This window comes from Macaca thibetana, chromosome 10, assembly GCF_024542745.1.
Source record: "Macaca thibetana thibetana isolate TM-01 chromosome 10, ASM2454274v1, whole genome shotgun sequence".
NCBI lineage: Eukaryota > Metazoa > Chordata > Mammalia > Primates > Cercopithecidae > Macaca > Macaca thibetana.
In genome coordinates, this window is record NC_065587.1 from 14,947,467 (window position 1) to 14,961,533 (window position 14,067).

The 14,067-nt window shown below is 39.8% G+C and overlaps 1 protein-coding gene across 23 annotated transcripts in view; it reads left to right on the top strand.

The window, feature by feature from the left end:
- RBFOX2 (RNA binding fox-1 homolog 2) overlaps window positions 1-14,067 on the top strand; it is a 296,547-nt gene that overhangs the window by 91,116 nt on the left and 191,364 nt on the right. For all 23 annotated transcript variants that reach the window (XM_050806250.1, XM_050806254.1, XM_050806251.1 and 20 more), the window contains exon 2: window positions 1,904-1,954. In XM_050806250.1, the coding sequence (XP_050662207.1) occupies window positions 1,904-1,954 (51 nt within the window). The remainder of the gene's footprint in view (window positions 1-1,903; window positions 1,955-14,067) is intronic.

A 14,067-nucleotide genomic window follows, 5' to 3' on the forward strand; every position in this document is an offset into this window, starting at 1 on the left:
GGGTTTCACCGTGTTAGCCAGGATGGTCTCGATCTCCTGACCTCGTGATCCACCCGCCTCGGCCTCCCAAAGTGCTGGGATTACAGGCTTGAGCCACCGCGCCCGGCCTCAACTTCATTCTTTTACATGTGGATGTCCAGTTGTCTTAGTGTCGTTTGTTGAAAAGACTGTCCTTTTCCCTTTGATGACACATAACTGTAAGGGCGTGTTTCTGGACTCTCAGTTGTATTCTGTTGGTTTATGTGTGTATCCTTATGTCAGTATTACACTCTCTTGATTATTGTTGCTTTGTAGTAAACTTTGGCATCAGGAAGTGGGAGTCCTTCAACTTTTTTCTTCTTTTACAAGATTGTTTTGGTACCCATGATTTTTTTTTAAAGGCAGTTTTCCTCAGTGTCTAATGTGCTTTCTTTGAGGAGACTATAAATATTAAAATGTCCAAAACAGGTTCATAGGAATAGATAAAGAGAACTTGGATTGTCTATGATTGCTTCAGTGACTGAATTCCTACACATTTTTCTGGTTATTTAGCTCCGTGTATTTATTTACACATTCTTTTGGGTGTCTACATGTGTTAGATACTGTGCTAGATCTCAGGGAAATCATGATGAACAAGACACAGGGTCTCTGCAGTGAGCTTAAGTTGTCTTCGGACTTTCATGCTTTTGACTATCAAATATCTGAATATAGTCAACCTACCAATTAGTGGAAAGTTTACTCTATTGTTATATTCAAAAGTCCTATCAATGAAAATTCCTTTTACGCTATTCTGCTAGTAGTAATGAAAGCACAAATGAATGGAAGAAGAGGATGAATATCTAAGTAACGATGTTGAGCAGTTTGAAAATTACAAAAGCACTGTGTGTTCTCATTTACTTCTTTGTGTGCACATGTATCTTCCCTCATTTAAAAGTTCCGTTGAAAGCAAGGACCTTGTTTTTATTCGTCTTTTTTACTCCATCAGTCAACTAACAGTGCTTGGAAAATTTTAATATTAGTATATGTTAACTGAATGATTGAATGGGTTGAATAAGCTGGAAATGAGTGTTCATGTTATATGACCTTATACTAAATTAGGGTTTGCATAGCTTTTATTAGCTATCATCCTTGCCCTCAAGGATCTTGATTTAGTGGTTTAAAGTGAAGATGAGATAGATACTCAACATGATATACCTTTAAAAAATAAGATTAATTAGAATAATAAATAACGTAAAAAGTAAGCTGCACAAGTAAGCTAAGTAAATATTAAATATTAAGAGGAGTCATTTAAGTCCATAGGATGATATAGAGTAGTAGAGAAAGTCTTAAACAGAGGTTGAATTTCATCCAGATTTAAGAGAACTGAGGGGATAAAACAAAAAATAAGTAAATACAAAAGTAAAAACTGAGGGGAAACAGGTTGATAGAGACGAGGACCTAGAACTTTTCTGGGTCAAGAGGCAGTTCTCAGCAGGGTTGGTACTTGTCCCCTTTCCATCCAGAGGACATTTGGAAATAAACCAACAAGTTTTTAGTTATCCTAGTGTTCAGGGGTGCTAGTGGCTTACTGTGAGTTGGGACTGGGGATGCTGAAGTCCCACAGTGTATGATGAAGTTAGGAATTACTCTGACCCCAGTCTCAGTAGCACCCTGCCTAAGATATACTGGAAAAGAAACAGATTTAGCTGTATAAGGAGGAAAATAGTTTTTCTGAATAGTGCTCCTAAGCAAATACTGTTTTTTGTTTTTGCCAGTGTAGAGGCTTAACGAGGAGATATATACACTTAGGTAGGGTGGAATACAGTTAATGGAACATTTTAGGAACCAGGGCAGGAATTTATATTTGATCAGTTTGGATGATTTTGATTATTCTTAACATTTTCTTTCATCTCATAGTTTGATATTTTTCTTGTCTTTCTCATAGAACGAGCCTCTGACTCCAGGTTATCATGGATTCCCAGCGCGGGACAGCCAGGTTGGTATCAGCTATTTGTAACTCAGATGATGTATGTGTGTGGTGTGTTTCATCAAAGGGTTGCTGTGATAGAGAACATTTCCTGAAATTACTTACTTTGAAAGGGAATGTGGCTTGTTTCAGCAATGAATGTACTTTTACAGATGTAAATTAAGCATATTTTAAAATTCTATAAGTATTATGTTATTAAAATTGTGGATATTATAAGAGAAAATAATTACTCAAGCACAGTCACGATTGCTTTTGTATTTTCTTCTCCAGGCTACATAATAATTTTTTGACCTGGTTTTCTCGATGCCTCATAATTCTGAATGCTGGACTTGTCTCTTTATTACCTGCCAGTTAGCCCCTGCCCGCACAGAGTTTTTGAGTCCTTGTAATGATCTGTAGCAAGAAAATTCCATTCTCCTCCCTGGGGGAATTCAGCCTTATGGTTTTAATCAGGGAAGTCTTGCTTGAGAAAGCGAAGTTTCTGCCGCCTTTCTTTGTTAGATGGGAGGATGACTGGAAAAGCCCAGGCCCTATTATGGGTCAGAGCAGAACTGCTTCCTACGAGCCACCCTCAGTATGGTTTAGGCAAGTGTATAAAATGCCTTCCCTATCTTTTTGCTGTTTGAAGACTTGAGCACATGACGTTGAAGCAGAGCTAGGATAGAAGAACAGGTAAGGCTTCCTCTTAGAGAAATGGTGTGGCTTAAATCACCTTGCCTCCAAAAGAAATTTGTCTCCTTGCTGTTTGGAGATATTGACGTTCTTCAGGAGATTTGAAAGGGTAGCTCCTAGAAATATCTTGGAATGCCATTATTCCTTACAGGGTTGTCCAAAAAAAAGCTACCATTGTTCTACTTGTCCAAGGGATATGAGTTATAGTGCTAAACGAAAGAGTTCATAGTGTCCTTTCCAGAAGTTCACTGAATCTCATCAGAGCTCCTGAAGCGGATCTTAAAAACTAGGATGGTCGGCTGGGTGCAGTGGCTCACACCTGTAATCCCAGCACTTTGGAAGGCCAAGGTGGGTGGATCATGAGGTCAGGAGTTCGAGACCAGCCTGGCCAACATAGTGAAACCCCGTCTCTACTAAAAATACAAAAATTAGCCAGTCGTGGTGGTGCGCACCTGTAGTCCTGGCTACTTGGGAGGCTAAGGCAGGAGAATTGCTTGAACTGGGGAGGTGGAGGTTGCAGTGAGCTGAGACTGCGCCATTGCATTCTAGCCTGAGTGACAGAGTGAGACTTTGTCTCAAAAACAAAACAAAAAACAAACAAAACAACAACTACAAGAAAACAGAAACTAGGATAGTTGATAATCAGTAGTCACCTGTTTGCAGGCCTTTCAGATTTGAGAGTAATTTGTCCAATTCTTGCACTTTTGGTGCTGAGTTGATGTCAGATTGGCCCCAGATAGGGCATGGAGAGAAGAAGTGTTGTTATCTCTGTGTTCATCCCCCACTGAGTTCATCACTGTTGATACTGAAGATGAAAGCTTTTGGTAAAAGATAGGGCCATTTATCCCAAATCTAAAGAGAATATAAAGATTTATTTGTTTTTCTTTCTGCTTTGTGTCTGTGCTAGAGCTTCTCTAAGCTGGGAAACTTATGCCCTTTGATAGTACTTTTATATCTTAGTCATATATCAGAAAAAAATTCTCATACCTGGAGATCCACCCTACGGAGATTCTGATTGGGTAAGTTAAGGTTGGGCTTACCCATTCAAATGTTTATAAATCCCAAAGGTGATTCTGCTGTGTAGTGCGCTTGAGAACTGCAGTCCTATGGGCTGCTTTAGAGGTAGTGACAGTTTCTGTTTCATCCTGTACTTTTCACCTAGGACATGTAATAAAGGGGTCATGGTTAGTCTCTTAATCTAGTCTTGCAAACTAATGCAGTTACTTTATTATTTATAAAATGTTGCTTATTCTGGATTTAGGAAGGTAAAGCTAATTGATGTAAAGTCTGAGTTTAGAAGACTGAAAGGGTACTGTATTCTTGTGGGGATTACAGATCAATAAGGAGCTAAGCAAAAAGAGTTAATAGGAATTTATTAAAGCCTAAAAAAGTAGTCTCTTTGATTGTACCTACTTTATTTTTTCTTTCTTTTGCAGCAGGGGCCCACTTCTGTAACCTGCACATTCATTACTCATGCCATCTCTGCTGCAGGCCTGTTACAGCCCTTTGCCATGGTTTAAAGCTGCTCATTTACTTTGAGGCACATTCTGATGGTGACAGGTTTATTTTAGTTTATTTTCATGGGCTTTATTTTGTACTCTGGTTGGATCTTTGAATTAGAGATCTTAGAGTGTGCAAATAGGCAAATATTGAATAGCTGCTTGTTGTATTTGATGAATACAGAATCCAAATGAGTACTGCTAATTAATGCGCCTAACCTTGTGAACTCTCACTTTGTGTTTTGAGATTTGGGAGGCATTTATCAGCATGAAACACTGGTCGCTGAACAGGCTGAGCTGGCGGAAATGGAACTTGTGATCTTTACGTCTCCTCAGCGTGGTTTTGGCTCAGCAAATCAAGGAACTGGGGAATGGGGTGAAGGTGAATTTTAATTGTGCCTTTATTTGCTTTCCCTTTTTTTTGTTGTTGTTTTGGTTTGGTTTGGTTTGGTTTTTGAGACCAAAACCAAAAGGGTCTTGCTCTGTCGCCCACACTGGAGTGCAGTGGCATGAACATGGCTCCCTGCAGCCTTGACCCCCGGGGCGCAAGTGATCGTCCCACCTCAGCCTCCTGAGTAGCTGGGGCCACAGGCGTGTCTGTTTGCTTTCCTTATTCTTTCACTGTTCCTTTCTAAATAGATAAGAACCGTCTGCAGACAAGATTCTTATCAGTGGCTGAATGGTGATTTTTAAAAGAGGTAACTCTTTTGATTGCTGTGGACCACTTTCATGGTGTTTTCTCATCTTATTCTTCCAAACACCCCTTTTGAAGTAGATGAGGCAAATATTCCCTTTGGAAAGATAAGGAGATTGAAGCGCACAGAGGTAAAGTGACTTATCCAAGGCAACAATTCAAGTAAGTGGCTGAATAAGAACTGAAATTTGTCCTCTGTCTGAGGGTCCTTTTCTCTGTACTGGAGAATTATTTATTGACCAGAGGAAAATGTGGTCATGTGTGAATGTGCCCATTCACTCATTTACATTATTATAAAGTAATGTGGGGGCTTCATAGAGTTCTTCAAGCTCAACCACAGACGTAGAAGTCCGTGACTCCTGACTAAAGATTATTACTACTGAGTTTGTTAGCACCAAGTGTACCACCAGCATTTCACTTTTTTAGTGATTCTTTTATCATATTACATACAGTCCCAATAGCACATTTGAGTTAAAAACCTGAAGGAAAGGAGCAGGGAAAACCACCTGCCACCTCTTGCATGTTTATGCACGGTCACCTCAGCCTTTTTTCCCGATCTGTTAAGAAGCTTTATGGGATGACAATCCATTGCTTTTAGAAAGCACTCTGAGCATTTCACTATACTTGCTAATGTGGTTTCTCTATGGAAGTGGAGGAGACAAACACTGTTCCAGTTTTACATAAGTGAAAACTAGTTCAGAAAAGTGAGAAATTTTATCTAAGGCCATGCAGGACCAAGTGCAGTGGCTTACATCTATAATCCCAGCACTTTGGGAGGCCGAGGCAGGAGGATTGTTTGAGCGCAGGAGTTGGAGACCAGCCTGGGCAACATAGCAAGACCTTGTCTTTACTAAAAATAAAAAAAATCAGCCGAGTGTGGTAGTATGTGCCTGTAGTCCCAGCTACTTGGGAGGCTGAGGTGGGAAGATCGCTTGAGCCTGGGAAATTGAGGCTGTGGTGAGCTATGATTGTGCCACTGCACTCCAGCCTGGGCGACAGAACAAGACCCTGTCTCAAAAATAAATGAATAAATAAATAAAGCCAGGCAGGATTTTAGATTGATGATACCATGTAGTGGTTTAGATTCCTAGTTGACTGTTTATTTGTGATTTATGTGCATGTGCTTAGGCGTGTTCCTGGGCCTTGATTAAGGCTGGAATGTTTTATGGATTTGCAGTATTTTTAAAGTGGGAGAATACTTGTGTGCATCAGCTCTAGAGTTTTTATATAAGAAGAACTTAAGAGCAGCAATCTGATTAGAAGAGGGCTTTGTTCTGCACAGCAGGCTTCCTGTTTTTGCTAAGATTGTTTATATGGGATGGCTCTTAAGGGTTTTCTGGAAAGTGATGGGGGTCCTAAGGCTGGCCCCTTGCTCACTCTTGGTGCAACAACTTTATGTCTGTTATAAATAAGGTGACCATATAAACTTTAGCATTCAAGTTTGGGCACTTTTGAGAATAAAAAGTGATGCCAATAATTAGTTTCAAACAGTCCCAGGTAAACTGGGATATATGGCCATCCTTCTCTAATTGAAGAAATACAGTCAGTGTTTTCTTAACCAATGTGATCAGAACTAGTAGGCCATGGGTTAATCTTAACAACTGGTTGAAGTGGGGAAATATTTTAAACTTTTATTTTAATATAGAGCGTTTTTAATTTAAACAAATATATGTTTACTCTTCAGTTTCCTGATATGAGGTCAAGGTCCTTATATATAGATGTGATTGAAATACTACTTGAATTTTTTGCATAAACTATGCTCCCAGAGCATCATCTGTGCGTTCTAATTTGTTTGTTTTAAAGAGGAACAAGGTCTTAATGACATTCAGAGTAATTTGGGTCAAACTGTGTAGCTAGATTTGTATGATTCCCCCTTCTTGCCCAGTCTTTTACAGTTGTCCTGCCCACATCTAATTTGAGCAAAAGTTTTCAGTGTCTTGACTTGTTTTTCACAAAGCATTCACATTAGAGTTGTTTTCAAGGAAACTTTTCTAATTTATTTCATTGATGTGTGTGTGTGTGTATATATATATATACACACACATACATATATATATATAACATTTAATTATATAATTATGAGAACTTATGACTTCTGTAAACTGGCAGGTGAATAAACACAAGTGATTTTTGGTAAGCCTACAACTCAGCTACTGGTAGAAGAAGGGCTAGGGGGCAAATAGGAGAGAGTTGTTTACTAGTTTTAGGTGGGCTAAGACTGTTAAAAGCATCCCTTTATTAAACTTGGGAACTGGAGAACATTAGTTAATTTAACAAATTAATTGATTAAAAGAGGCTTATACTTTAATCAACCATAGGGAAGGCTTACTTTTGTTTCATCAATTTTGTATCTCCTTAGTTACTTGGCTAAATTTTGTTTTATTGCTTTAGAGTCAACTCAGTTTGGGGGATGGGTAGGGAAGAGGATTACAGCAGATACACACAAACTAGAGATAATTTGTTTTGCTTCATTGGGGTGGCCTAACCAAGTAAGGGATGTTCAGCAGTGGGATACTTTCAAAACTAAGTGTTGAAAGTAGTGCTGAAGGGCCAGGCGTGGTGGCTCACGCCTGTAATTCTAGCACTTTGGGAGGTCAAGGCAGGAGGATCGCAAGGTCAGGAGTTCGAGACCAGCCTGGCCAATATGGTGAAACCCCATCTCTACTAAAAATACAAAAACATTAGCTGGGCGTGGTGGTGCATGCCTATAATCCCGGCTACTCGGGAGGCTGAGGCAGGAGAATTGCTTGAACCCGGGAGTTGAAGGTTGCAGTGAGCCGAGATTGTGCCACTGCACTCCAGCCTGGATAACAGAGCGAGACTCTGTCTCAAAAAAAAAAAAAAAAAAGAAAAGTAATGCTGTTGATTAGCAGTATCCTCAGTATCGTCCGTCCGTCCGTCCGTCCGTCCGTCCTTCCTTCCTTCCTTCCTTCCTTCCTTTCTTTCTTTCTCTTTTCTTTTCTTTTCTTTTCTTTTTTAGTAATGTCTGCTAAGTACTTTACAGTTTACAAAACACTCCTGTGTATATCCAGTTTTGATCTTCACAGTAGTTCAACCAGGTAGATTGGGCTTTATTATCCGTGTTTCATAGATAAAAGAATACCAAAGCACAGAGACTGTCAAATGAATCTCCCAGTCTTCCTTACGTAGGTAGTAAGTAAAGAATGGGACTTGAACCCCGATTTTCAGCCTCCATGTCTTGTATTTCCCTTTTGTATTTTTCTGTCAGTGTCTCTCTGAATATGAATGTTCTTTTGCTGGTGTGACAAGATATTCTGGAATCTTTGGAGAATGTGGGAGCATGAAGTCTTCATATGACCTGAAAGTCCCTTGAATAACTTATTTTTGTCAAGTTTTCTATCTTGTTTGTTAAAATAGTTTATGATCTAAAATTTATCTTTTCTTATTTTAAATACAAAGAAAAATGTCATGTTGTCAATTTTTTTTTTTTTTTTGAAACTATCGCCCAGTCTGGAATGAAGTGGCGCAATCACGGCTCACTGCAACATCCGCCTCCCGGGTTCAAGTGATTCTTCTGCCTCAGCTTCCTGAGTAGCTGGGATTACAGACATGCGCCACCAAACCTGGCTAACTTTTCTATTTTTAGTAGAGGCAGCGTTTTGCCATGTTGGCCAGGTTGATCTCAAACTCCTGACCTCAGGTGATCTGCTCACCTCAGCCTCCCAAAGTGCTAGAATTACAGATGTGAACCACCACGCTGGGCCCATTCTTTGATGTTTGAAATGCTTGTCAGTGACTTCTCAAAACTATATTTTTTTCTTTAATTTTCTAAAATTCTGTTGAAAGGCACAATGTGGGTATGTCCCACTGATTAGCAGAAACAAGTGGGAACATCAAAGGGAGGTGCTTACGTTGACAAATATAACATAGATAAGTAAAGATTTAAATTCAGAGTGGCAGGCTTACTTTTAATATAGAGGGTAAATTTAAAATGACCTAAGGGTTTTTTTCTTAAAAAGTCTTTTCTTTCCTCAAAATTTTTTTTCTTTTTTCTAACCAGTTTTTTCATGGGTAGAAAATGAACTTTATTTTAGTCAGATTTTTGCATGAACTCTCAAGGCTTTTTTAAAATTGGGAGCCGTGGACAATAGCAAATGCATCTTCTGTAGTACTCATTTGACTTGGTTGAAGAAATGATAATGACTTTTCTTCCCTCAGGGATAGTTAGTGGAATGGAGGACATGGTAAGGGTGTTCAGGTTCTAGCTTAGTGCTTTTGAGCTTAAAAAAAGACTGACCCCAAGGGTCAGTTGCTTTTATGTCATGCCCCAGTATACACACAAACGTATGTGTTGACTATAAATTAGAATTAGTCTTATCAAATACTGCCTATCTTAACCATGTTCTAAGTACTGTGATATTTTCTGTCCCCTTCAAGAAACTGTCGATTGTGACCAACGATTGACCAAAACTGATGTCTGCTGAATTTTTCCTGGACCCACTAATGGATTGCAACCTGTTTGAAAAACATTATTCTAATACTTAGTGTCCTTAAAAATGCAACCTTAAAGAAACCCCATACCTTTATTTTTTTGAGATGGAGTCTCACTTTGTCACCTAGGCTAGAGTGCAATGGCATGATCTCTGCTCATTGCAGCCTCCGCCTCCCAGGCTCAAGTGATCTTCCCATCTCAGCCTCCTGAGTAGCTGGGACTGCAGATGTACGCCTCCATGCCCAGCTAATTTTTGTATTTTTGGTAGAGATGGGGTTTCACCATGTTGCCCAGGTTGGTCTTGAACTCCTGAGTTCATGCGCTCCACCTGCCTCCTCCCAAAGTGCTGGGATTACAGTCATAAGCTTCTGCGCCCGGACACAAGAAACCCCATACTTTTTAGCAGTCACTCCCCTACTTGCCATCTTTCCACCCAAACTGTAAGACCTCCCAGCTGGAGACTGGATTAAAATGGTTCAGAAGTAAAATGTTACCCCTTCTGTATCTCACAGTCTATAATAAGTTTCTTTCTGATCCTCTTTTATTTAATTGAACATGCTTGTGCTTTGCTCTTAAATTACAGGAAGTGTGAAATTGCTTTTTTTTTTTTTTCCCCTATTAGGTTGTCTAGAACCCCACTTTCAGCCTTTGTGCAAAGCTTTTTCAAACTGTTGCTTCTGTCCAACATCTGACCTCAGGTCACTCATCAATAGTTTAGGTCCTTCTGTGGTGTTGTCCTTGCACCCTCTAGTGGATGAAGGTCTGGTGTATGCTGTAGTGTCTACAGCGTTCTTGTAGCACTTTTCTCAATCCATGTAATCAGCTTTACTATTACATTTTACATCATTTCATTCTTCGAACAGTTACAAATCTTTTCACTCCTGGGAAAGACCATTTTATTTCTTCTGCTGCTCACTGCCATGATAAATAATATGCTTATTCTGCTGTTTCCTGATGTGTCCAAATTTTGGCACTATTCTTTGGCTTCCTTCTGTTGAAGATGAGAAATTAGCAGTTTTATTTTATTTTTATTTTTTGAGACAAGGTCTCGTTGTGTCACCCAGGCTGGAGTGCAATGGTGTGATCTCGGCTCACTGCAACCTCCGCCTCCCGGATACAAGTGATTATTGTGCCTCAGCCTCCCCTGTAGCTGGGATTACAGGCGCACGCCACCAAACCCAACTAATTTTTGCATTTTTAGTAGAGATGGGGTTCCTCCATGTTGGCCAGGCTGATCTCGAACTCCTGACCTCAAGTGATCCACTTGCTTCAGCCTCCCAAAGTGCTGGGATTACAGGTATGAGCCACTGCGCCTGGCCAGAAATTAACAGTTTATAGACCCTCTCTTTCCTTCTAGTGAAGCCATTTTTTGGGTCAAATCAGTATTTACTGATTTGTGAATACATAATAATTATATTATTATGACTATTTAAATATTTTATATCCAAACAAAATATTATTACTTTGCCTTTCTAACATATTTGTTTCCCTTGGAGTTACTAACTATATAGAGACAATAAATATAAATAAGTATTTGGCAATTGCTTTTTAAAAAGCTCTATGGCCAGCACGGTGGCTCACGCCCAGTCTCAGCACTTTGGGAGATCGTGGCGGGGGAATCACCTGAGGTCTGGAGCTCGAAACCAGCCTGGTCAATGTGGGGAAACCTTATCTCTACTAAAAATACAAAAGTTAGTTGGGCGTGGTGGCGGGTGCCTGTAATCCCAGCTCCTCGGGAGCTGAGGCACAAGAATTGCTTAAACCCAGGAGGCGGAGGTTGCAGTGCGCTGAGATCATGCCACTGAACTCCATCCTGGGTGACAGAGTGAGACTCCATCTCAAAACCAAAACCAAAAACAAACAAAAAAAGTTCTATTAAGATGTCATTTCTATACCTGAAATTTACTCAATGTAAGTGACTTGTTCAGTGATACTTAATAAACATATAGCATTGTGTCACAGTCCAGTTTTAGTACATTTCCCTCATTTCCTAAATTCTTTCAAATTCTTTTGTAGTCATTCCCTGCTCCCTCTCCAGTCCTCCCTCTCTCCCCCAGCAACTACTGCTCTGCTTTCTGACTTCATAAAATTGCCTCTTTTGTGCTGGGCACGGTAGATTACGCCTGTATCCCAGTACTTTGGGAGGCCAAGGCAGGAGGATCCTTTGAGCCCAGGAGTTCAAGACCAGCGTGGGCAACATAGCAAGACCATGTCTTTTAAAAAGAAAAAAATTGTCTCTTTTGGACATTTTATATAAATGGAATTATATGATATATATAGTCTTTGGCATGAGATTTCTACAATTACTATAATGTTTTTGAGGTTCATCCAGGTTGTCCTATGTATCACTATATCATTTTTTTTTTTGCTAAATAATATTTAATTGTAGGGATGTATCACCTTTTGTTTATTTGTTTGCCAGCTGGTAGATATTTGTATTGTTTCCAGTTTGGCTATTATGAATAGTGCTGATATGAAGAATTACCTGCAAGTCTGTGCGTTGACATACTTTAATTTCTCTTGGGTAGGTTTCTAGGAGTGGAATTACTGAGACGATGCTAATCTCATGCATAATTTCTTCTTTTTAAGGGAAACGAAGCCGGTGCCGTGGCTTATGCCTGTAATCCCAGCACTTTGGGAGGCTAAGGTGGGTGGATCACTTGAGGTCAGGAGTTCGAGACCAGCCTGGTTAACCCGGTGAAACCTCATCTCTACTAGAAATACAAAAATAAAATAAAATAAAATATTAATAATCATAATAAAAGAGAAAATGAGGTCGCCAATGCTGGAGTGCAGTGGTGCAATCATAGTTCAATTTAGCTTTGAACTCCTACCTGAAGTGATCCTCCTTTCTCAGCCTCCCTGAGTAGCTGGTATTACCAGCTTGAGACACCATGGCCAGCCTCATGCATAACTTTTAAAGAAACTGCAGACTATTTTCCAAAGTGGTTTGGTTTTATCTAACTTTTTTGTTGTAATGACTGTATGGTAATAGCTCATTGTGGTTTAATTTGCATTTCCGTAATAATTAAGTAGGTACCTTTTCATGTGCTTGTTAGCCACTCATGTTTGCTTTGGTGAGATGTCTGTTCAGGTTTCTTGCCCAGTTTTTATTTGGTTTTTCTTCTTACTGAGTTGTAAGAAGTCTTTATATATTCTGGGTACAAATTCTTGGTCAGATTTACAGTTTGCAAATATTTGTTCTCAGTTATGAGATTTTGTAATACGTATCTTCTTCCTTCTCCAATAAAAGAAAACAGAATTGTTTTCATCCATATTTGCTAGGTTTGGATAAATTCTGAATAACTATTTTATGAAAGCGACTATGAAAACAGGCATTTGCCTCTCTGCTGAGGCCTGGTGGTTCCTTCAAGGAAGATTTGCAGGTTTGTAGTGGCTTCGTGCTTGGCTAACAGCTTTCTCCAGATGCTTGGTGGCAAGCATGTTTGGACAAGAAAGCTCTTAATGTGATGAAGAGAAATTGTGCTGCTTTCTTCATGTCCTAAGGGATATGGCAGAGTGAGGATCAGCTAGGTTCATTGGCTTTTATTTTTTTAAACTGTAACTTCTTTTTTTTTTTTTTTTTTTTTGAGACAGAGTCTTGCTCTGTCGCCCAGGCTGGAGTGCAGTGGCTGGATCTCAGCTCACTGCAAGCTCTGCCTCCCGGGTTCACGCCATTCTCCTGCCTCAGCCTCCCAAGTAGCTGGGACTACAGGCGCCCGCCATCTTGCCTGGCTAGTTTTTTGTATTTTTTAGTAGAGACGGGGTTTCACCGGGTTAGCCAGGATGGTCTCGATCTCCTGACCTCGTGATCCGCCCATCTCGGCCTCCCAAAGTGCTGGGATTACAGGCTTGAGCCACCGCGCCCGGCCTCGAAACTGTAACTTCTATATAAAGCTGTTTCGTGGCAATTTCTCCGTAGACAGACACCCCTGCCCCCCCAAACAGACACACACACACACACACACACACACACACACACACACACACACACACACACACACACACACACACACACCCCCTCCTTGGTTCTGGGTTTAAATAGAAACTGTAACTTCTATATAAAGCTGTTTCGTGGCAATTTCTCCGTAGACAGACACCCCTGGCCCCCCAAACAGACACACACACACACACACACACACACACACACACCGCCTCCTTGGTTCTGGGTTTAAATATCAATCCTGCTGTTGCAGGCTAAATGATTTTAGGCAAGTTTTTGTTCTTCTCTGAGCCTCAATTTCTTCATCTGTAAAATAGGAATAATTCCTATTATGAAAGGTTGTTACAGTATCAGAGATAACATATGTAAATTTCTTGGCATGTAATAGGGCTAGTAAGTCATTTTTCTCATTTATTTTATGGAAAAGAGGCCGTAAGGAAGCTTTACAAGGGAATGATTAGTTCTCACACTCTGATTTAAGTCTATTTTCTCATTTTCCTTTTGATTCTTATTCACTATTTGAAATGAATCATATCTGTAGATTTGAAATTTCTAGCTCAGGAATCTAGCTGTTGGACATCTCCAAGAAAAAGAGGTCTTTGTGAAGGAAATGAAATCTGTGTAAGTTTATTTACCTGACTCATGGGTCTTGGCAGCATGCATATAAAGAGGGAGTCATTTTGGGGACTATAACCTGAGCAGAATTTTGTAAAAACTGAGCCAGACATTCAAGGCTTGCTACAATTTGCTTCCCATTTTTTCAGCTCTGTTTCTCATTATTACCCTATTAACATATATATATATATGTGTTAAACATATATATATATATATTTTTTTTTTTTTTTTTTTTTGAGACGGAGT